The sequence below is a fragment of the Rhinoraja longicauda genome, chromosome 19 (genome assembly GCF_053455715.1).
Source record: "Rhinoraja longicauda isolate Sanriku21f chromosome 19, sRhiLon1.1, whole genome shotgun sequence".
Classification (NCBI taxonomy): domain Eukaryota; kingdom Metazoa; phylum Chordata; class Chondrichthyes; order Rajiformes; family Arhynchobatidae; genus Rhinoraja; species Rhinoraja longicauda.
The window spans coordinates 29,253,936-29,277,999 of NC_135971.1; the positions used below are offsets into that span (position 1 = coordinate 29,253,936).

Genomic DNA, 24,064 nt, shown 5'->3' on the forward strand with positions numbered 1-24,064 from the left:
TGGCGGTGCTGGCTCGAAGGGCCAAATGGCCTCCTCCTGCACCTATTTTCTATATTTCCATGTTTCTATGTTTCTATGTACAGTCCGTGTTTGGTCTATGTTTGCAGAATAAAATTGTATTTTCGTGTGTGTTTACGTGTAAAGTCCATGTTTATCATATCATATCATATCATATATATACAGCCGGAAACAGGCCTTTTCGGCCCACCAAGTCCGTGCCGCCCAGCGATCCCCGTACATTAACACTATCCTACACCCACTAGGGACAATTTTTACATTTACCCAGCCAATTAACCTACATATCTGTACGTCTTTGGAGTATGGGAGGAAACCGAAGATCTCGGAGAAAACCCACGCAGGTCACGGGGAGAACGTACAGTGCAGAACGTACGTGCAGAACGTAAACTCCTTACAGTGCAGCACCCGTAGTCAGGATCGAACCTGAGTTTCCGGCGCTGCATTCGCTGTAAAGCAGCAACTCTACCGCTGCGCTACCGTGCCGCCCTAGGTGTGTGCTGACTGTGCAAAGGTCGTATGTGGGCGCGTGCGGTCTGTGCATTGTACGTGGGTGTATGCATGCTGTGCATGGTCCACGTTTGGGTGTGTATTGACTGTACGGTCTGCGTTTGGGTGTATATTGACTGAGGGCAGTCCTGTTTTGGTGTGTGTGTGTGTGTGAGGGGGGGAGGGGTACATGGAGTTCGGGTAAAGGCATAGAACCAGACCGTGTAGGTCCATGTCTCCCACTTGGAGAGAGGGGCGGGGTGGTGAGTTGGGGACAGGGAAGAGTGCGCCGCAGAGCGATGGGGGATGGGGGATAGGGGTTGGGGGATGGGGGACGCGTAGCGGGGTGTAACTATATCTCTCCCACTTCTCTTCCCCACTCCCTCCCCCTCTCTCCTCTCCCACTCCTTCTCCCCTTCCCCTCTCCCCACCTCTCTATCCCTCTCTCGCTTCCCTCTCTCTCGCTCACACTCCCCCTCTCTCTCTCCTCCCTACTCTTCCACTTCTGCCCCACTCCCTATCACTTTCACCCCTTTCCCCTCCACCCTCTCTCTCACCTCTTTACCCTCGACCCTTACCCCTCCACCTCCCCCTCGCTTCCCGTCTCTCACCACTCTTCTCCATCCCTTCTCCCCATCCCCCCTCACCCCTCACGCATCTCTCACATCGCTCTAACCCTCTCCCCCTTACTCCCCCACCCCGTCCATCCACTGTCCCACCTTTATCACCTGTCTTCACCTCTACTCCCTCATTCCCTCGTTGCCACATCTCCTCACACGCTATCCCCCTCTCCTCCCTCACTTCCTCCCAATCTCCGCTACCCCATCCCTCCATCTCTTCCTGACTAACTTCCATTGCCCTTCCTCTTCCCCTCACCTCTCCATCCTCTCACTCCTTTCTCCCGTTCTCCCCGTTCCGCCCCATTCTCCCCTCCCCTCACCCCTCGCCCCCTGCCCCCTTTCATCCAATCTCCCCCCTCTCCGCCCTGTCCGCCCTCTCCCTCCTCTCCGTCCCTCTTCCTCCCTTCATTTCACCCCAATCACCCTCCCTTTCCCACCCACCGTCCTCACCCACTCCCCATCCTCTCCCTCTCTCCCTCCCTTCCTACCCTCTGCCTCCCTCTCCCTCCTTCACCCCCCCTCTCCTTTTCTCCCCTCTCCCCATCTCCCTCCCTCTCCCCTATCATCCTTTTCCCCTCTACCCCATCCCTCCTCTATCCCTGCCTCCCCATCCCTCGTCTCCCTCCCCATCCATCTCCACTCATCTCCCAATCCCCTTCCCCACTCTCCCTTCTCTCTCCCCTGCCAACCCCCCCCCCCCCCCCCCATAGGTGCAGCGTATGGATGAGTACGACATCGCTAACCTGGAGCACGAAACTTTGCTGCTGGTGGTGGCGAGCACCTTCGGCAATGGAGACCCCCCCGAGAACGGGGAGGTAACGACCCCACTCCGACTCTCCCCCCGACCCCCCATCCGTCCGTCTGTGCCCCCCCTTTGCCCGCACGAGAGCGTAGAAGTAGCCCACCCATCCTTGCGCCCCAGGTATTCCGCTCCCCTCCCCTCCGCCGAAAACAGGGATAACCCTCCCACCAGCCCAGACTCGTCCGTCCATGCCATCGACTCCCATTTCCTCCACTCCGAGAACGGAGAGGTTTCTTCCCCGGAACCATGCCGACCCGTCCGCAGGTGCGCTCCCCATCACATATTGAACGAAGGTGTCCCCCCCTACCAACCTCCCCCAGACCCCTTCACTGCCAAACCGTCCGTCTGTAGGATGGACCCTCCCCCAGCCCATGAACGGAATGGAACTCTCTCCAACCTGACCTGGCCAGTCCATCTGTCGGACTGACCCCTCCCCCGAGAACAGAGAGGTACCCTCCCCTAACCATCTGTCTGTGGGTCGGGCCCCTCCCTTCTGACACTTCCCTACATCCATGGGACAGCCCCCCTTCCCCACCAAAGAAAACAGTCTCCCTCCCGACCCATCCGCCTGTCTGTGGCATCGCCGCAAACTCTGAGAACAGGCAGGAATACCCAACACTCCACCCCACTCTCTAAAACTGTAAGACTGAGAATGGAGACGTACCGCCCCCCCCCCGCATCTGTGGGACAGATCCCCCCACGGTCCCACTCTGGGTCAGAGAGGTACCAACACCCTGCCCCCACGAACAGTGGAGTACTAACCCAGCCTCCACCCGAATCATTGGGTGGAGGGACGCTCCCAGCTGGCGGGGGTGAGGTGGGGGTGGGAGGAGGGTGGAAGTGGAGAGGGGAGAGGAGAGGGGATGGGAGAGGTGGGGAGGTGGGGTGAGGGAGGTAAGGGAGGCGGTAGGGAATAGAGGGGAGGAGATTGGAGGAAGGAGAACGAAGCGATAGGGGGGGTGGGGTGGAATGGATGGAGAGAGGGGAGTGAAAGGAGGGGAGGGGACGGTGGGGAGGGGGGAGTGAAGGAAGGGAGGGTGCCGGACGTCCGACCCACGGGACGGGTGTCAAGTTAGCACCGTGAGACCTCATTACGGCCCAGGGCCTCACATGGGGTGGTGTTGGCGGGGCATGGGACTAGAGGCGCTCGGGGTGCGAGGGGGAGAGGAAGGGGAAACTGCTTCCAGGAGGGTGGGTGGAGGGGACAGAGCTACCTGGGATAGGGTGGTGAGGGGGGGGGGGGGTCGTTGGGGACAAAGATGCCAGGTTGGAGGGGGAGGGGGAGTTCGGGAGGGGGGATTGCGGAGAGTTGTCCTGGGGGTGGGATGGGGGCAGCGGGAAGCGCTGCCGGGGTGAGGGGTGCGGGTAGAGGTCACCGGTGGAAAAGATTTAGCAGATTTGATCAGATATGTCGGAGGGCATTGTGGGGAACTAGGGAGGAAATTGTGGGAGCCCTGGTTAAAATTTAAGAGTCTTCTTTAAATGCAGGAGAGAGGCCGGAAGGCTGGAGGGTGGCAAATGATTTGCCTCTATTCAAGAAGGGCTGCAGGGAACATGCCGTGAACTATAGGCCAGTGAGCTTAACATCAGTTGGAAAGTTACCAGAGAGTATTCTGGGGAATGTGATACACAGGCATTTAGATGGACAATGGCTGATTATCATGGCTGATTAACGAGTAAGTATAGTTTTGCACGTGGAAGGTCGTGTCTCCAAATCTGATTGCGTTTTATGAAGACGTGACTAAAAATGTCGATGAGGGCAGTACTGGAGACGTTGTATATATGGATTTCAGTAAGGCATTCGACAAGGTGCCGCATGGTAGGCTGCACTGGAAGGTTAGATCGCATGGGATCCACGGGGGCATAGCTGAATGGATATAAATTTGGCTTAATGGAAGGAAGCAAAGGGTTTCACAGACAGTGAAGATCGTTGTGAAACATTGCAGCAGGAACCTGATAGAGTGGCCAGGTGGGCTGAGGAATGGTTGATGTAATTTGATACAGAGAAATGTGAGGTGCTGCATTTTGGGAAATCTAACATGGGCAGAACCTACACAGTGAATGGTAGGGCTCTGGGAACGGTTACAGAGCAGATGGATCTGGACGTGAAGGTGCATGGTTGCTTGAAGGTGGAGTTGCAGGTAGATCGGTTGGTTAAAAAGGTGTTTGGCGCAGAGGCCTTCAGTCAGTGTATTCAATATAGACAATAATAGACAATAGACAATAGGTGCAGGAGGAGGCCATTCGGCCCCTCGAGCCAGCACCGCCATTCAATGTGATCATGGCTGATCATTCTCAATCAGTACCCCGTTCATGCCTTCTCCCATACCCCCTGACGCCGCTATCCTTAAGAGCTCTACCTAGCTCTCTCTTGAATGCATTCAGAGAATTGGCCTCCACTGCCTTCTGAGGCAGAGAATTCCACAGATTCACAACTCTCTGACTGAAAAAGTTGGGAGGTCAGGTTGCAGTTGTATAAGACGTCGATAAAGCCGCATTTAGAATATTATGTTCAGTTCTGGGCCAAATGTTATAAGAAAGAAGTTTTCAAGGCTGAAAGGACACACAGAAGATTTACGTGGAAGTTGTCACGAATTGAAGGTCTGAGCTATAGGGAGGAGTTGCGTAGGCTAGGAACGCTGGGGGATGAGGGGTGATCTTATTGAGATATGTAAACTCATGAGGGGAATATATCGGGTAGATGCACGTAGCCTCTTGCCCAGAGTAGGTGAATCGAGGACCAGAGGACATAGGTTGAAGTTGAAGGGGGAAAATATTTAATTGGAATCTGAGAGGTAACCTTTTCCACACAAAACATGGTGGGTGTATGGAACCAGCTGGCAGAGGATGAGGAACAGTTAGACAGGTACATGGATATGGCAGGTTTGGAGGAATATGGACCAAACGCTGATAGGTGGGACGAGTGTAGCTGGGACATGTTGGCTGGTGATGGGAAAGTTGGGCCGTGGTTATATCACTCTATGACTGATACGCCGTTGTCCTGCAGGCTTTCGCGGAGCTGCTGATGGCAATGACACACCTGGACTCGCCCACGCCCCAGAGCAGGTGAGGGGCAGGAACAGACGGAGCTGTGGATAGGGCTGGGCATCGAAGTGTTGGGTTCTGAGGTGGCGGTTGTCTGTACCCCCTGTCCCTGCACCCCCTTCTCTCTGCCCCCTCTCCCTCTACCCCCTTCTCCCTGCCCCCTCTCCCTCTACCCCCTTCTCCCTGCCCCCTCTCCCTCTACCCCCTCTCCCTGCCCCCTCTCCCTCTACCCCCTCTCCCTGCACCCCCTCTCCCTCTACTCCCTCTCCCTGCCCCCTCTCCCTGCACCCCCTTCTCCCTGCACCCCCTCTCCCTCTACCCCCTTCTCCCTGCCCCCTCTCCCTCTACCCCCTCTCCCTGCCCCTCTCCCTCTACCCGCTCTCCCTGCACCCCCTTCTCCCTGCCCCCTCTCCTTCTACCCCCTCTCCCTGCACCCCCTTCTCCCTGCCCCCTCTCCCTCTACCCCCCCTCCATGCACCCCTTCTCCCTGCCCCCTCTCCCTCTAACCCCTCTCTCTGCCCCCTCTCCCTCTATCCCATCTCCCTGCCCGCTCTCCCTGCACCAACTCTCTCTGCACCCCCTGTCCCTGCTCCCCTTCTCCCTGCACCAACTCTCTCTGCACCCCCTGTCCATGCCCCCTCTCCCTGCACCAACTCTCTCTGCACCCCTGTCCATGCTCCCCTTCTCCCTGCACCCCCTCTCCCACTTACTCCTCTCACTGCAACCCATCCCCCTGTATTGCCTCTCCCTGTACCCCTCCCTTTACCGCCTCTCCGCTCTCCTTGATCCCTTCTGTGCGCTCCCTTACCCCTCTCTTTTTTTCTCCTCTCCCAGCACCCAATCTCACAGTATTCCCTCTCTCAGTACGCCATTTCCCTGTACCCCTCTATCCACATTCCTGCACCCCTTCTCCCTGCCCCTCTCCCTGTACCTCTCTATGCCCATCCCTATAGCCCCTCTCCCTGTACCTTTCACATCGTATCCCGTCATCTCGTACCGCCTCTCCCTCTACCCTCTCTCCTACCCCCTCTATCCCTCTCCCTCTACTCCCTTTCTATCTACCCCCACTTCCGTGACCCCCCGTGCCCCGTGAATCCCTCCCACTCCCTTTGTGAACCCGACCCTTCACCCCATCTCCCTGTATTCCCTCTCGCTACCCCCACTCCCTGCACCCCCATTCCTTCTACTCTCTCTCACTCTACCTCCCCTCCCTGCGCCCCATCTTCCTATATTACCTCCGCCTGTACCCTATCTCCCTCTACCGCCTCTCCCCTCTCACTGACCCCTTCCCTGCGCTCCTTTGCAGGAGTTACAAGGCGCGCTTCAACAGCCTGTCTGAGGATGATTTTGAGGCGTTCCAGGACTCGGTGTGTCAGGGTGCGGGTCAGCTGAGGACCGGGCCGCTAGCCAGTGTGCGGTGGGTAGTCGGATATAACGCTGCGTACCGTGAATCTCCCACCCGCCCCGTGATTCCTGCCCCTCCCGGTGCTCCCCTTCCCCGTGCTCACCCTCCCCGTGTTATGCCTCCCCATCAACCCTCTTCCCATGATGCCCCTCCCGTACTCCCCCTCCCCGTGCCCTCCTCCCTGTGACCTTCTCCCCTTCTCCGTGACCCCCCGTGCCCCGTGAATCCCTCCCACACCCCTTGTGAGCCCGACCCTTCACCCCATCCTTTTGCCACGGTGCCTCCCTCGCTGACCGGCAGCCCCGCTTCCCATAGGTTTGGGGTGTTCGGCCTGGGCTCGCGGGCGTACCCCCACTTTTGTGCCTTTGCTCGGGCGGTGGACACGCGGCTGCAGGAGCTGGGCGGCGAGCGGCTGGTGCCCCTGGGCGAGGGCGACGAGTTGTGCGGGCAGGACGACCTCTTCCGAGACTGGGCACGGACCAGCTTCCAGGTGGGCCGCACCCCGACCCAGAACGCCTGTAACCCAAGACCTCCGGACCCGTCCTTCCCGCCTACCTGCTTTCCCGACACCCAACCCCAGTTCCCCTGTTTTCCTGTTCCTCCAACCCCAACCATGTACCCCCGACCCGGTACCCAAACCCCACAGACTCCAAAACCCTCGAACATTTAACCCCAAACCCCAACCTAACATTGAACACCAGACCCTCGGACCCCTGCATTCCCCATCCCTGAACCCCGACCCGTGTCCAAAACCCAGCTCCTCGACAGCCTCCCTTTCTCACTATAGTAGTCTCCATCACATAGTCTCTATCCCACCTCTCTACCTTCCCTTCCCATCTCCCCACCTTCCCACTCACCCCCCCTTTAGCTCCAACTCCCGCTTCTCCCCTTCCCCCTCATTCTCTCCCTTTTCCCCTCTCATCGTCTCCCTCTCTCTTCTGCAGCGTCTCTCCCTATCCCCCTCTCACCAACCCCTCCTCTCCCTCCCTCTCTCCACCTCTCTCTCCCCCTCTCCTCTTCTCTCCCCCTTCTCCCCTCCCTTTTCCACCAACCTCCATCCCCCTCTCACCACATCTTTCCTTCCCACTCTGACCCCCCTCTCCCCTCTCTGTTCCCCTCTCTGACCCCCTCTCTCCCTTCTCTCTCCCCCAATTTCTGGCCCCCTCTCTGTCCCTCTCTCGCCTCTTTCTCGCCCCTCTCTCGCCCCTCTCTCCCCTGCCCCCTCTCTCCAATTGTCCAATTCTCACCCCACCCCTCTCCCCACCCCCACATCTACCCCGGTGCCAGTGCCTGGCCCAGTGCCTTATTTGTGTTGTCCTCAGGCCGCGTGTGAGTCGTTCTGTATCGAGGGTGCGGTAGCTACGGGCACGGACTCAAACAGCTCTCCGGACACTCCCGGCAGCTGGAGCCCCGGCACGTGCCGGCTCTCCGTGGTGGCCGACGGGCCGGAGCTGGTCACAGGTAGAGTGTCACGCACCGTGTGTGTATCTGTGTGTGTCCATCTATGGATGTTCCTTTGTGCGCGCTCGCCTGTGTGTCTGACCCTGTATGTGTGTGTAATTTTCTATGTGTGATAGCGTTTGAGCGATAAAGTGTGTGAGTATATGCGTGAGTGTGTGTGTGAATGTGAGAGAGTGTGTATGTGAGAAAGATTGTGTGAGGGAGTGTGTGAGAGTGGGGTTAAGAGTTTGTGTGATAGTGTGTGTGATTCTGTGCATGATTGTGTGGGTGCGATGGTATGTGTGTGATAATGTGTGTGTGTGTGCGTGAAAGATAGTCTGTGCATGTGTGTGTGAATTTGTGTGTGAAAGTGTGTGTGTGAAAGTGTGTGTGTGGCAGTGCGCGTGTGCCAAAGTGTGTGTGTGAATTTGTGTGTGCGACAATGCGTGTATGAGTGTGCGTGCGTGATAGTTTGTGCGAGTGTGTGTGTGTGATTGTGTGTGTATCATCGTGTGTGCGTGCATGTCTTTGTGCCTGATTCTCGATGCAGGTATGTATACATGTATTTGTGTCTGTGTTTTGTGTATAACATGAGCTAACTGCCCCACTCCTGCTCGCCCATCCAACGTTCCTGCCCGTTCCTGCTCTCTCCAACCCCTCACTCCCTTACCCGTTATCCCCCTCACCCATTACCCCGCTGACCCCACCCCCTTATCCTTCCCTCACGTCCTAGCCCGTAACCACCTCCCTCCCCCGTCACCCGCTACCACCCTCCCCCTAACCTACGCTGACTGCGTTGCTCCCCAGCTCTGTCGCTGCTCTACCGCAGGAAGACGGTGCAGGCACGGCTCTTGTCCCGGCGCAACCTGCAGGAGCCCGCGTCTGGGTACGTGTGGCTGGGTTGGGGGGGGGGGGGGGGGGTGGGGGTGGGTTGTGGTGGTGGGGGGGGGGGGGGGATGGAGCAGCTGCCACGTACTTTCCTAGGTAATTGACTTGCTAGAATTTAAAAAGAAATATCCCTAGTTTTTGTAGGGTCATGTTAATGTGCAGAAATATCTGTTCGATGCGGACTCGCTGGGCTGAATGGCCTGATTCCGCGCTTTATATCTCCAAAACTAAACTAAAAAACGAAACTAAGCTCTTTACCCTCTCGAGTACGTCAAAAACATCCGACGCTGCATGAAGCACCACGGGGTTTCACAGGCCGCACACAGGCCGGACTCCCATCGGGTGGGGTTTCCCTGGGAATGGGCTCCTCTGGGAGGGGCCCGGGGCCAGTCTGGGTCTCGGGGCAAGGGCTGGGCGGTTGAGGAAGGACATACGAAGGGCAAGGGCAGGGGACAGCGGGTGGACCGGTGAGTATCCAGGGGCAGCGTATGTGTGCGGTGCCAGGTGCCGTTCGGTGCTGATGCACGGATGGGGGGCGGTTGGTATCCTCGTGCGACCCATGCGGTATTACAGTTCCCGCACGGTGCTGGTGCGCCTGCCGTTGCCGGCAGATGGGGGACGGAGAGGGACGGCATGGGGGTGGGGTTGGATCGCGGGGGGAGTGGTCGTGGGGTGGTGACCACACTGACCCACTCTCCGCCCCACCGGTCCGCCTACCCACAGGGCTCGGGTGACAAGGATAGGTGGGGGGTGTGGGGTCGGGGAGGGGCGGGTGGGAAGTGGGGGGGGCGGGGAGTGGGTCATGTGGGGGTGTAGTGACCATACAGATCCTCTCTCTGCCCCACAGCCGGCGCACGGTGCTGGTCCGCCTGGCGCTGCCCGCGGGGCTGAGTTATCAGCCCGGGGACCATTTGGGGATCCACCCCGAAAACTCCGAGGACCAGGTGCAGCGGGTCCTGCGGCGCATGGAGGGCCTGCCCCCCCGCAACGACCTGGTGCAGCTGGAGCTGCTGCGGGACGGGCCCCTTGCAGGTAACCAGTACAGCTCCCTATACCCCATCCCCAGCACCTTTGTAAGCCATCTCCTCGTCACCCCCGCCCTCTCCGCAATGACGTGCAGATGGAGAGGCTGCGAGAGGGGCCCCACGCAGATACCCCGTGCCATCTTTACAATCCACACCTACCCCGTACACACTCCGCCTGCATCTCTCCTGCGTCCACCCTGTATCCAACTCCCCATGTACCCAAACCACACCTGCCTCCCCCGAACCCGCTCTCTCCCACCCTTCCTCCCTCTCGTGATCGCCTTCCCATTCTCCCCCACTTCCCTCCCTCTCCCCAACTCCCCTCTCTCCCCACACCCCTCAGTCCCCACCTCCCATCTCCGTCCACCTCCACTCTCTCCCTATTCTTTCCCACCTCGCTCTCTCCACCTACGCCCACCTCCCTTTCCCCTCCTCACTCCCTCTCTCCACCTCCAATCCCCTCCCTGCCTCCTTCGCTCCCCCCACCTCCCCCTCTTACCCCTTCCCCCTCTTCTCGTCATCCACCTTCTCTCCACCTCTCTCCTACTCACACCCTGCCCCGTGACCCACCTCCCTCACTCTCACCACCTCCCTCTCCCCGCCTCCCCCTTTTCCCACCCCTTTTCTCCACCTCATATCCCCATCTTCCCACCCAGACCTACCGCCTCCCCCCAATCCACCCGTACCAACCTCCTATTGCTACCTGTCCCCACCCCCCGCCAGCCCCCACAATGACCTGGGGGGCGAGGCTGGTGGGGCAGGTAGAGTCCAGTTTGGGGGGGTGTTGCACATTGGGAGGTTGAATGTCGGGAAAGTATTCCGTTAATGGCAAGACCCTAAATTACATTAATGTACAGAGGGACCTTGGAGTCCAGGGTCATGCCTGCCTCCATTGCTAGCGGCATTGTACAAAAGTCAGAAAGTCATGATACAGATTTACAGAGTTTGGACGGGCTGCATTTGGAGTATTGCGTGTCATTCTCATCGCCCCGTTACATGAAAGATGTGGAGGCTTTTGAGAGTGTGTTTTGGAGGTTTACCAGAACGCTGCCTGGAGTAGAGGATTGCAGCTACAGCGAGAAGTGTTGCGGGGAGTGTACACGAGCGTTTGATGGCAGACTTGACAGAAATATATGAAATGATGACGGTGGAAATGTCAGACTAGAGGGCATAGGTTTAAGGTGAGAACGTTTGAAGGCGGCTGGAACATGCTGCCAGGGATGGAGGTGGAGATAGATATGAGAGTGGTGTATCGGTGTCCTTTAGATGGGCACGTGGATATGCAGGGAATGAGGAGACTTGGGTGTGGATCAATCGTACACTGACCGGTCTCTGGTCCTGAGCTGCGGGTAGGGGAGTGGAGAGAGGGAGGGGTGTGGGGGAGGGGTGCAAGGGGGGGGGGGGGAAGAGGCGAGAGTGGGAGGTTTGGGGAAGGGGAGAGGTGTGGGGGAAAGATGGGAAGGACAGGGGTGAGGGGGAAGGGCACTGCTGGTGTATTTACCGGTATTTCTGCCCCAGGTCCCGGCCGAAGCTAGGTGAGGGGAGAGGAATGCGAGGGTGGGTGAGAGGGAGGGGAATTCACCTATACTGACCTGTGTCTCCGTCCCCAGGCCCCGGGCGGAGCTGGGTGAGGGGTGGGAGGAGGGGGTGGATGGTCGGGACGGGCTGACTATACACTGACTGGTGTCTCCGTCCCCAGGCCCGGGGCGGAACTGGGTTAGAGGAGCGAAGAGGGGGTGGATGACCGGGAGGGGGTGCCCGTACACTGAGCGGCGTCTCTGTCCCCAGGCCTCGGCCGGAGCTGAGCGAGGGGTAGGGGAAGGAATGGGTGACCGGGAGGGAGTGACCTTACACTAACCGTTTCCTCCGTTCCCAGGCCGCGGTCGGAGCTGGGTGCCGGAGTCTCGGCTTCCCCCATGCACGGTGAGCCAGGCTTTGACCCACCTGCTGGACATCACATCCCCCCCGAGCCCGGACCTCCTGCTGCTGCTCGCCCCGCTCAACCCCGACCCTCATCAACACCAGCGGCTAATCACCCTCAGCCAGGTCAGGGGGCAACGCACGGTCTGTGATGGGGAGTGTGGGGATGTGGGGGTGTGGGAGTGTGGGAGGGGGGTGGGGGTCGTGGCGATGGTGGTCACAGCGAGCCAGGGATCATCGCGGAGGTCGGGGGATCAAAGGGACCGAGGGGTCACTGGAGAGTCAGAGAGAGCGAAGGCTTATACAGGTGTGCAGGGGGGATTTCAGGGGTTCAAGAATCTTTGGTAGACAGTGAGCGGTCCCCTGGGCAATGTGGGGTGGGGGGGTAGTGGTGTGGGAGGACACGGAGGGGAGTCTGAGGGACTGTGGTCCACAGGGCGTTAATGGGGTAAAGGGGTAGCACGATAGCTCATGCGGAGACCTGATGGCTGACCCCTTCCTCCCTCTCTCCCGCCATGGCGGCGCCGAGTACGAGCAATTGCGCCGGGCCGGGCCATCGTTGGCGTGGGGATCGCGAGGTGGGATGTGGTGATGGGTTGGTGTTGGGGCCGTTGTCTGACCCCACCCATCTCCCCCCCCCCAGGGCTTGGCTGAGTACGAGCAGTGGCGCTGGGCTGGCCCGTCGCTGGCCGAGGTGTTGGAGGAGTTCCCCGCGACCCGCGTCCCGGCCGCGCTACTGCTGCTCCACCTGCCGCTGCTGCAACCTCGCTACTACTCCGCCAGCAGCTGCCCTCTCACCCACCCCGCCGAGCTCCACCTCACTGTGGCCGTGGTGGAGTACTGGGCCCAGGGTATGTAGTCCCGACACCGCTCCCACAACCCACCCCTACCCACAACCTGAAACCCAAAACCTTCGCCCATCCCCTGGCGCACCCTGCAAACCATTGACACCACCCCGCCGAGCTGCACCTCACCGTGGCTGTGATGGTGCACTGGGCACAGGGTACGTTATCGCCATCCCCCCTCCCCCACGCAAAAAGTGGTAGAACGTGTGGCTGAGGAGTTGGTGCAGGGGGCAGGGTGTCAGATCTCTGGATCATTGGAATCTCTTCCGGGGCAGGGTGACGTATATAAAAGTGATAGGTTGCACCTAAGCTAAAGGGGGACCAACATCCTAGCGGGAAAGTTGGCTCATGCCACTCGGGAGGGTTTAAACTAGATTGGCAGGAGGGTGGGATTTCGTGCAGGGCGGAGATACGTTAGAGGGTCGAAGTTCGTATTGAAGGTGGTGTGAGAAAGGTTAGTGGACTGAATAGGCAGGTGAAAGTCAGACAGCGAGGAAGGAGGTTTGCTTTAAACTGCACGTATTTTAATGCAAGAAGCCTGACGGGTAAGGTAGATGAGCTTAGGGCATGGATAGGTACAAGTGACTGGGACGTGATAGACATGACTGAAACCTGATTAACTGAGGGTCGGACTGACTGCTCAATGTTCCGGGGTACAGGGGCTTCAGGAGAGACAGTGGTGAGGGAAAATGAGGCGGGGGGGGGGGGGGGGGGGGGAGGGTGGTGCATTTTTGGTTGAGGAGGTTGTCACGGCTGTGTTCAGAGGTGACATTACGGACGGTTCGTCCAGTGAGGCTATAGGAGTGGTGCTGAGAAAGACGAAAGGGATGATCACCTTGTTGAGGGTGTACTACAGACCCCCGAATAGTCAACGGGAATTAGAAGAACAAATGTGCCGGAGATTGCAGACAGCTGCAGGTCAAATAAGGTTGTTGTGGTAGGGGATTTTAACTTTCCCAATATATAAACAAGGAAAATCATAGCGTGAACGGTTCGGGTGGGGTGCAATTCCTCAAAAATGTTCAGGATAGTTTTCTTAAGCAGTATGTGGAGGCATCCACATGTGAAACATGTAACAACGCTGGATCTCGTATTAGGAAATTGGGAAGGGCAAGATAACGGAGTGTGTGTGGAGGAGGCTTTTGGGACCAGTGACCACAGCTCGATTAGGTTTAAGATGGTATGGATAGGGACGGAGAAGGTCCACGTGTTAAAATGCTCAACTGGCGTAAGGCCAACTTTGAGGGTGTGAAAGAATGTCTCGCTCAAGTTGATTGGAGCAGAAAGAAACATCGGCAAGTGGTATATTGTTAAAAGTGTGCTGATGAAAGCTCAGGATGTGTCCGTCCCCGTTGGAGTGAAGGCAAATCAGGCAAGCATGATTGACGAGCGAGATTGAGACGTTAGTCAAAAACAAAAACGAAGCATGCGACAGTTATCGGTAGCTGGGATCAAGTGCATCCCAGGAGGAGTTACGGGAACGAAGGAGTAAAGTAAAAAAGAACCCAGAAGGGCAAAAAGGGGCCAGGAGATATCTCTGGCGGGTAGCATTAAGGCCAATGCCAAACTATTTTCTAAATACATAAGGGGGAAAAGGGTAACTGGAGAGATAGTGGGATCTCTCAGGATTCAAAGCGGGCACCTCTGTGTGGAGCGACAGGAGATGGGCAAGGTCCTAAATGAGTATTTCTCCTCTGCATTTACCGAGGAAAAAGACAATAGGACAGAGGAAATTGGAGCAGTCACTGGAAATGTCTTGAGAGCAGTCGGGGTTATTTTCGAAGACGTACTGAAAGTACTATCGTGCTTGAAGGTAGACAAATCTCCGGGGCATGATCTGATATACCCGAGGACATTGCGGGAGCCCTGGTTGAAATTTACGAGTCGTGCTTAAATACAGGAGAGGTGCCTGAAAACTGGGGGGTGGCAAATGTACCTCTTTTCAAGAAAGGCTGCAGGGAAAACGCTGGGAACTATAGGCCGGTGAGCTTAACATCTACAGCTGGTAATTTACTGGAGAGTATTCTGAGGGATAGGATATACAGCCAGTTGGATAGGCAAGGGCTGTTTAGGGGTAGTCCGCATGGTTTTGTACGTGGGAGGCCGTGGCTCACGAATCTGATTGATTTTTTGAAGACATGACCAAAGAGGTTGATGAGGGCACAGCTGTAGATGTTGTGCACATGCACTTCAGTAAGGCGTTCGACAAGGTTCGGCATGGTAGGCTGCTCGGGATGGGTAGTTCGCAAGGAGCGAATGGAAAGAAAATTGGCTCCATGGAAGGAAGCCGAAGGGAATGGTGGAATGCTTGTCGGACAGGATGCCTGTGACTAGTGGTGTGCCTCGGGGTTCGATGCTGTGGCCGTTATTATTTGTCATCTACATCAATGATTTGGATGAGAACTTATAGGGAAAGATTAGCAAGTTTGCTGATGATACGAATGTTTGTGGTTTAGCAGATAGTGAAGATGGTTGTGAACGATTGCAGCAGGATGTGTATCGATTAGCCAGTTGGGCGGAGGAATGATTGATGGAATTTAATACAGAGATGTGTGAGGCGTTGCATTTTGGGCCGTCGAACAAGAGCAGGATCAACACAGTAAATGGTAGGTCTCTGGGTAGTGTTGGGGAGCTGAAGGATCTAGGAGTACAGGTGCATGGTTTCTTGAAGATCGAATTGCAGGTAGATGTGGCGGTCAAAAAGCCTTTTGGCCTTCATCAGTCGCAGTATTGAATGTAAAAGTTGGGAGGTCATTTTGCAGTTGTATAAGACGTTGGCGAGACCACATTTAGAATATTGTGTTCAGTTCTGGGCACCATGTTATGGGAAAGATATTGTCAAGCTTGAAAGGGTTCAGAAAAGATTTACGAGGAATTTACCAGGACTGGAGGGTGTGAGCTATAGGGAGTGGTTGGGTCTCTATTTCATGGAGCGCAGGAGGATGAGCGGAGATCTTTTGAGCTTTTCGAAATCATGAGAGGAATAGATCGGGTAGATGTATAGAGTCTTGTTCCCAGAGAAGGGGAATCGAGGACCAGATGACACAGGTTCAAAGTGAAGGGGAAAAGTTATAAAGGAATCTGAGGGGTAACTTTTTCATACAAAGGGTGGTGGGTGTATGGAACAAGCTTCCAGAGGAGGCAGTTGAGGCTGGGACTATCTCATAGTTTAAGAAACAGTTAGACAGGTACATGGATAGGACAGGTTTGGAGGGATATGGACCAAACGCAGACAAGTAGAACTAGTGCAGCCGGAACAATGTTGGCCGCTGTGCGCAAGTTGGACCGAAGGGCCTGTTTCCACACAGTATCACTCTAGGACGCTATGGATCTGTGGTAGCAGGCGAGGCTCGAGGATGATCTGTTGCCTCCCTGGTGCCAGGGTTAAAGATGTCACAGACTGACTTCAGAACATCCTCGAGAGGCCAGAAATAGTTGTGCATGTGGGCACGAGCGACCTCGGGGGGGGGGGGGGGGGGGGCAGGAGGTTCTGCATCGCGAGTTTAAGTAGTTAGGAAGAAGACTGAAGAGCAGGACTTCCGGGGTGGTTATCTCTGGATTGTTTCCTGTACCTCGTGCTGGTGAGGGCAGGAACAGGGAGATAGGGGTTTTGAGAAAATAACTGCAGATGCTGGTCCAAATCGAAGGTTTTTATTCACAAAATGCTGGAGTAACTCAGCAGGTCAGGCAGCATCTCGGGAGAGAAGGAATGGGTGACGTTTCGGGTCGAGACCCTTCTTCGGACTGATGTCAGGGGGGCGGGACAAAGGAAGGATATAGGTGGAGACAGGAAAATAGAGGGAGATCTGGGAAGGAGGAGGGGAAGGGAGGGACAGAGGAACTATCTAAAGTTGGAGAAGTCGATGTTCATACCACTGGGCTGCAAACTGCCCAGGCGAAATATGAGGTGCTGTTCCTCCAATTTCCGGTGGGCCTCACCATGGCACTGGAAGAGGCCCATGCCAGAAAGGTCAGAATGGGAATGGGAGGGGGAGTTGAAGTGCTCGGCCACCGGGAGATCAGTTTCGTTAATGCGGACCGAGCGCAGGTGTTCAGCGAAGCCATCGCCGAGCCTGCGCTTGGTTCCGCCGATGTAAATAAGTTGACATCTAGAGCAGCGGATGCAATAGATGAGGTTGGAGGAGGTGCAGGTGAACGTTTGTTTCACCTGGAAAGACTGTTTGGGTCCTTGGATAGAGTTGAGGGGGCAGGTAAAGGGACAGGTGTTGCATCTCGTGCAGTTGCTGGGGAAAGTGCCCGCGGTTGGGGTGGTTTGGGGAGGAAGGGACGAGTGGACCAGGGAGTTACGGAGGGAACGGTCTCTGCGGAACGCAGAGAGGGGAGGGGATGGGAAGATATGGCCAGTGGTGGGGTCCCGTTGTAGGTGACGGAAATGTTGGTGGATGATATGTTGGATCCGCTGGCTAGTGGGGTGGAAGGTGAGAATGAGGGGGATTCTGTCCTTGTTGCGAGTGGGGGTTTAATGCTGATAAGTGTGAGGTGCTGCTTTTTGGTAGGAAAAATCAAAATAGGACGTACAGGGTATATGGTAGGGAATTGAGGAATGCAGTGGAACAGAGGGATCTGGGAATAACTGTGCATTGTTCCCTGAAGGTGGAATCTGATGTGGATAGGGTGGTGAAGAAGGCGTTTGGTATGCTTGCCTTTATAAATCAGAGCATCGAGTATAGAAGTTGGGATGTAATGTTAAAATTGTACAGGGCATTGGTGAGGCCGAATCTGGAGTATGGTGTGCAGTTCTGGTCGCCAAGTTATAGGAAGGATGTTGACAAAATGGAGAGGGTACAGAGGAGATTTACTAGAATGTTGCCTGGGTTTCAGCACTTAGGCTACAGAGAGAGGTTGAACAGGTTGGGTCTTTATTCGTTGGAGCGCAGAAGGTTAAGGGGGGACTTGATAGAGGTTTTTAAAATTTTAAGAGGGACGGACAGAGTTGACGTGGGTAAGCTTTTCCCTTTGAGAGTGGGGAAGATTCAAACAAGGGGACATAACTTTAGAATTAAGGGACAAAAGTTTAGGGGTAACATGAGGGGTAACAATTTTACCCAGAGGGTGGTGGCTGTATGGAATGAGCTTCCGGTGGAAGTGGTGGAGGCAGGCTCGATTTCATTATTTAAGAGTAAATTAGATAGGTATATGGATGGGAAGGGATTGGAGGGTTATGGTCTGAGAGCAGGTAGATGGGACTAGGTCGGAGAAAGTGTTCGGCATGGACTAGAAGGGCCAAACTGGCCTGTTTCCGTGCTGTAATTGTTATATTGTTATTATATGGACGAATACTGGTGTGACTTTGTGAATTCTGTGTAGGGTTAATTCATGTGAACAACAAACAAAGAGAAAAACTGTATAAAAGATCACACGAATCTTTGTTCGGGGAACAGTCCCAACGGCCAGTGTATCAGGCACTCTTTAATAAAGTCTATGAAGAGGAGACGATTCCCCACCTCTTCACAAAGTGTGGATTTGTGAAGAGAGTCTGGAGAAGTTTGCGATGGTTCTTGTCACGGTTTATTCCGAACAAGTCCGTAACAGAGGACTCTGTGATTTACGGACTGTTCCCAGGGACATATTCAGAGACGGACATCAAGTGTTGCTGGAAGGTCATCAAATCGGTGAAAGACGCTCTTTCTTTTGGTTGGCCCGAACCTTTTGACCTCCCAGCAGAGCGAGGAGTTCGTCGGGGAATGTTGTCGAGTAGCCAGCTTCAGACTACATGTGTACGTGCTGAGGGGCGCACTGATGTTTGGTGTAGCCAACGCCAAGGCTCTCTGGGGAGATCCACAGTCTAGGGTCCTTCCGCTACAGCTCATTGGGGGCAGGGCCTGCTGGAAATGGCCCTTAAATGAGGTCAATGTCCCATGGGGCACGTGAGTGGCAACGCTGTTTTGTATAGTCATAGAGTCATATATTCATAGCGTGATTCAGTGTGGAAACAGGCTCGTCGGCCCAACTTACCCACATCAACCACATGTCGCAGCTGCACCAGTCCCACCTGCTTGCGCTTGTTCTATATCCCTCAAAACCTATCATATCCATGTACCCGTGTAACTGGTACCGCTTATAAGTTGGGATAGTCGCTGCCTCAACCTCTCCCTATAGCTTACAACCTCTAATCTAGGCAACATCCTCGTAAATGTTCTCTGAACCATTTCAAGCTTGACAATATATTTCCTATAACATGGTTCATAGTATAAAGACAGTTGGTGAACACTACCAAAGTAGGGGACATAGCTTCAGAATTGAGGGACAAAAGTTTAGGGGGAACATGAGGGGTAACTTCTTTACTCAGAGGTTGGTGGCTGTATGGAATGGGCTTCCGGTGGAAGTGGTGGAGGCTGGCTCGATTTTATTATTTAAGAGTAAATTGGATAGGTATATGGATAAGAGGGGATTAGAGGGTTATGGTCTGAGTGCAGGTAGATGAGACTAGGTCAGGGAGAGTGGTCGGCGTGGACTGGTATCGCCGGACAGGCCTGTTTCCATGCTGTAGTTGTTATATGGTTATATGGTTATATGGGGGAGGGGGAGCAAGAGCGGAGCTGCGGGATGTAGAAGAGACCCTAGTGAGAGCCTCATCTATAATGGAGGAGGGGAAGCCCCGTTTTCTGAAGAACGAGGACATCTCGGAAGCCCCAGTGTGAAACACCTCATCCCGGGCGCAGATGCGGCGTATACGGAGGAATTGGGAGTAGGGGATAGACTTTTTGTAGGGGACCGGGTGGGAAGAAGTGTAGTCCAGATAGCTGTGCGAGTCAGTGGGTTTATAGTAAATGTCCGTCACTAGTCTGTCTCCTGTGATAGAGATGGTGAGGTCCAGAAACGGGAGGGAGATGTCAGAGATAGTCCAGGTATATTGGAGGTGAAGTGTATGAAGTCAGTGAGTTCTGCATGGGTGCAAGAGGTAGCACCAATGCAGTCATCGATGTAGCGGAGGTAGAGTTCGTGGATGGGGCCAGTGTACGTCTGGAACAGGGATTGTTCGACGTACCCGACAAAGAGGCAGGCGTAGCTAGGGCCCATGCGAGTGCCCATAGCTACGCCTCTGGTTTGGAGGAAGTGGGAGGAGTCAAAGGAGAAGTTGTTGAGGGTACGAACCAGCTCTGCTAAGCGGAGGAGAGTGTTGGTCGATGGGGATTGGCTGGTTCTACGGTCGAGGAAGAAACGGAGGGCTTCGAGACCATCCTTGTGGGGGATGGAAGTGTAGAGTGACTGGGCATCCATGGTGAAGATGAGGGAGTGGGGGCCTGGGAACAGGAAATTATCAAGGAGCTGGAGAGCGTGTGAGGTGTCTTGGACGTAGGTGGGGAGGGATTTAACCAGGGGGGACAGGATGGAGTCGAGGTAGGTAGAGATAAGTTCGGTGAGGCATGAGCAGGCAGAGACAATTGGTCTGCCGGGACAGTTATGTTTGTGGATTTTGTGTAGGAGGTAGAATCGGGCCGTGCGGGCCTGGGGAACTATGAGATTGGACGCACTGGGGGGTAGATCGCCGGAGATGATGAAGTCAGTGATGGTGCTGCTGATAAAGGTCTGGTGTTTGTCGGTGGGTTCATGGTCCAGGGATAGGTAGGAAGAGGTGTGTGATAGTTGTCGTCTGGCCTCGGTCCGGTAGAGGTCAGCATGCCAGACTACCACAGCCCCTCCCTTGTCAGCGGGTTTAAAGATTATGTCCGAGTTGTTGCGGAGTGAGTGGAGGGCTGTACGTTCAGGAGGAGAGAGTTTGGATTTCGTCAGGGGAGTGGATAATTTGAGGCGGCTGATGTCACAGGGGTTATGAATGTGTGGCTGAGAGGCTGGTGCAGGGAGCAGGGATTTAGATTTATAGACCATTGGGATCTCCTCTGGGACCTGTACAAAAGGGACGTGTTACACCTTAACTGGAGAGGGACTAACGTTCTGGCAGGCAGATGTGCTAGTGCTACACGGGTGGGTTTAAACTAAATACTGTGGGGAGGGGGGGGGGGGGGGAGCGGTTGACAAATTGGGAATATAAAGATGGAGTTAAAGGGGAAGTGATTACAGGAAACGTTGCAAAAGACTCCCGAATTAATGGGAAGGAAAGTTCGAGAAGGGATAACAGAGTAAGGGCAGGGCCAATAGTGACCGAGGTTAAAGTGTTGTATTTGAATGCGCGAAGTATAAAAAATAAAGTGGATGAGCTTGACGCTCAGTTAGATATTGGCAAGTATGATGTTGTGGGAACTACAGAGACATGGCGGCAAGAGCTCCAGGTCTGGGAGCTGAATATTCAGGGGCATACGACCTATCGAAAAGACAGACAGGTGGGCAGAGGGGGTGTGGTCGCTCTGTTGGTAAGGAATGATATTCAGTCCCTTGCAAGGGGTGACATAGAATCAGGAGGTGTAGAATCAGTATGGGCAGAGCTGAGGAATTGTACGGGTAAAAAGACCCTAATGGGAGTTATCTACAGGCCCCCAAACAGCAGCCTTGATATAGGGTTCAAGTTGAATCAAGAGGTAAAATTGGCATGTCGCAAAGGTAATGCTACAGTGGTTCTGGGCGATTTCATCATGCAGGTAGACTGGGAAAATCAGCTTGGAAATAGAGCCCAAGAAATGGAGTTTGGGGAGTACCTCCGAGATGGATTCTTAGAGAAGGTTGTACTGGAGCCTACCAGGGAGAAGGCAATTTTGGATTTCTATGATTCTATGTTTCTATTTAGTGTTGTGTAATGAACCGGATTTGATAAGGGAACTCAAGTAAAAGAACCATTTAGTAATCATATTATGGTAAGTTTTAATCTACAATTCGAGAGGGAGAAGGGAAAATCAGAAGTGTTAGTATTGCAGTTGAGCAAGGGGGACTATGAAGGCATGAGAGAGGAGCTGGCCAGAGTTGACTGGAAATATACCCTAGCAGGGAAGACGGTGGAATAACAATGGCAGATATTTCTGGGAATAATACAGAAGGTGCAGGATACGTTCATTCCAAAGAGGACGAAAGATTCTAAGGGGAGTAAATGCCAACTATGGCTAACAAGGGAAGTCAAGAACAGTATAAAAATAAAGGAGAAGAAGTATAACATAGCAAACATGAGCGGGAAGCCAGAGAATTGGGACTCTTTTAAAGTGCAACGGAAGATAACTAAAAAGGCAATAAGGGGAGAAAATATGAGGTACGAATGTAAGATAGTCAAGAATATAAAGGAGGATAGTACAAGCTTCTTTCGGTATGTGAAGATGAATAAAATAGTTAAGACAAATGCCCCTTGAAGACAGAAGCAGGTGAATTTATTATGGGGAACAAGGAAATGGCAGATGAGTTGAACAGGTACTTTGGATCTTTCTTCACTAAGGAAGACACCAACAATCTCCCAGATGTCCTAATGAACCGAGGTCCTAGGGTGATGGAGGAACTGAACGAAATTCACATTAAGCAGAAAATGGTGTTGGGTAGACTAATGGGACTGAAGACGAATAAATCCATAGGGCCTGATGGTCTGCATCCCCGGGTACTTGGGGAAGTGGCTCAAGAAATCGTGGACGCATTGGTGATCATTTTCCAATGTTCTATAGATTAAGGATCAGTCCCTGTGGATTGGACGGTAGCTAATGTTATCCCACTTTTTAAGAAAGGAGGGAGAGAGAAAATGGGAAATTATAGACTAGTTACCCTGACATCAGTGGCAGGGAAGATGCTGGAGTCAATTATAAAAGAAGAAATTGCGGAACATTTGGATAACACTAATAGGATCGTTCCGAGTCAGCATGGTTTTACGAAGTGGAAATCATGCTTGACTAATCTTCTGGAATTTTTTGAGGATGTAACTAGGAAAATGGACAAGGAAGAGCCAGTGGATGTTGTGTACCTGGACTTTCAGAAAGCCTAGGATAAGGTCCCGTATAGGAGTCTACTGGGCAAGATTAGAGCACATGGTATTGGGGGTAGGATGCCGACATGAATAGAAAAGTGGTTGGCAGACAGGAAACAAAGAGTAGGCATTAACGGGGCCCTTTCAGAATGGCAGGCAATGGCCAGTGGGGCACCGCAAGGCTCGGTGCTTGGGACCGCAGCTATTTACAATACATATTAATGACTTAGATGGGGATTAAAAGTGACATTAGCAAATTTGCGGATGACACAAAGCTGAGTGGCAGTGCAAACTGTGAGGCGGATGCTATGAGAATGCAGGGTTAATGTGGATACGTGTGAGGTTATCCACTTTGGTGGTAAGAACAGGAAGGCAGATTATTATCTGAATGATGTCAAGTTAGGAAATGGGGAAGTGCAAAGAGATCTGGGTGTCCTTATTCATCAGTTAAAGTTAGCATGCAGGTACAGCAGGCAGTGAGGAAAGCGAATGGCGTGTTGGCCCTGATGACAAGAGTAGTTGAGTATAGGAGGAAAGAGGTACGGAGGATTTGTGTGGTTAGATTTGTGATGAAAGGTTGTCTATTGGGAAACAACTGAACTTGGAGTTCAGAGGAATTAGCGAATATTTCCCTTTGTGGATAAATCTAGAATTTGGGCAAGTTTTCAGCATATGGAACTGGCGATTTTAGACTGCAATGAAGGTTTTTTTCTCTGAAGGTGTTTTAATCTTTGCATCTCCGGGAAATCTGGTGGTTAAAACGTTAAGTTCTGCACTGTCAAACAACCACCATGCACACTACCCCCTTTCAACACAGTCATACAGACACATATTTTAGTACCATACATTATTATTTAAAACATTCTGCCTGGTAACAGTAACAATATATATTTATTCCAACGCTTCTAAAAAGAATGTCGCATATTTAAAACTAATTGCCACCACAACGGTGTAAATATTATGAAATATGATCAAAAGATTAGGTCAAAAAGAGAGGGTTTAAGGTGCATCGCAAAAGAGAAGAAATAGAAGCGAGGTTGGGATGGAAATTCCGAAGCATAGAGCCAAGGCAGATCTTGGTGGTGCTGTGATGATGGAGCAATTGCATTTGGAAATTACCATAAGCCCAGAAATGGAGGAGCAGAGGTGAGACTTGAGGAGATTACAGTTGGAGGGTATTTCCACGAAGGGAATTACAAACAAGAATAATTGTTTAATCAGAAGGCAATATTATTCAGCAAGCTCCGAGTAATAGTTGAATGGAACCAGATACATGTACAGAGATAGTAGTGCTTTGAAAGATCTTTGGCTTACAGCAGGTATAATGAGAGAGGCTTGCTAGAAAATTGCTTTGGAAAATTCAAGTCTAGAGATGTCAAAAAGCATGGATGAGGATTTTAACAGAAAAGGAGCTGAGACTCTGGTGGAGTGAGCATCACAATATTGCCAAAGTGAAAATGGACAGTATTAGCAGTAGTTGGAAGTACATTTGAAAGTATATGGCATTGAGTTTGCAAAACAGATGTGTAATGCTGAGGCTCTTTCAGGTGCTGGGCAGGCTACATTTGGATACCATGAGCAAATTTGGGCCCCATATCTGAGGAAGGATGTGCTAGCTCTGGAGAAGGTCCAGAGGAGGTTTACAAGAATGAATCCAGGAATGGGTGCGGTGAGCAAATGATAAGCGTTTGACAGCACTGGGCCTCTACTCGCTGAA

At 53.5% G+C, this 24,064-nt stretch overlaps 1 protein-coding gene and 1 pseudogene across 2 annotated transcripts in view; both read left to right on the plus strand.

Annotated features, from left to right (window-relative positions):
* The window catches only part of LOC144603211 (major histocompatibility complex class I-related protein 1-like), a 1,020,820-nt pseudogene that overhangs the window by 313,425 nt on the left and 683,331 nt on the right, over window positions 1–24,064 (plus strand). The gene's annotated exons all lie outside the window — the stretch shown is intronic.
* Window positions 1–24,064, plus strand: part of LOC144602557 (nitric oxide synthase 3-like) — a 49,907-nt gene that overhangs the window by 14,600 nt on the left and 11,243 nt on the right. Inside the window, exons 13-21 of the mRNA XM_078415687.1 lie at window positions 1,835–1,939; window positions 4,934–4,992; window positions 6,278–6,388; window positions 6,692–6,866; window positions 7,699–7,837; window positions 8,624–8,702; window positions 9,552–9,736; window positions 11,606–11,775; window positions 12,293–12,500. Coding sequence (XP_078271813.1) covers window positions 1,835–1,939; window positions 4,934–4,992; window positions 6,278–6,388; window positions 6,692–6,866; window positions 7,699–7,837; window positions 8,624–8,702; window positions 9,552–9,736; window positions 11,606–11,775; window positions 12,293–12,500 — 1,231 coding nt within the window. The remainder of the gene's footprint in view (window positions 1–1,834; window positions 1,940–4,933; window positions 4,993–6,277; window positions 6,389–6,691; window positions 6,867–7,698; window positions 7,838–8,623; window positions 8,703–9,551; window positions 9,737–11,605; window positions 11,776–12,292; window positions 12,501–24,064) is intronic.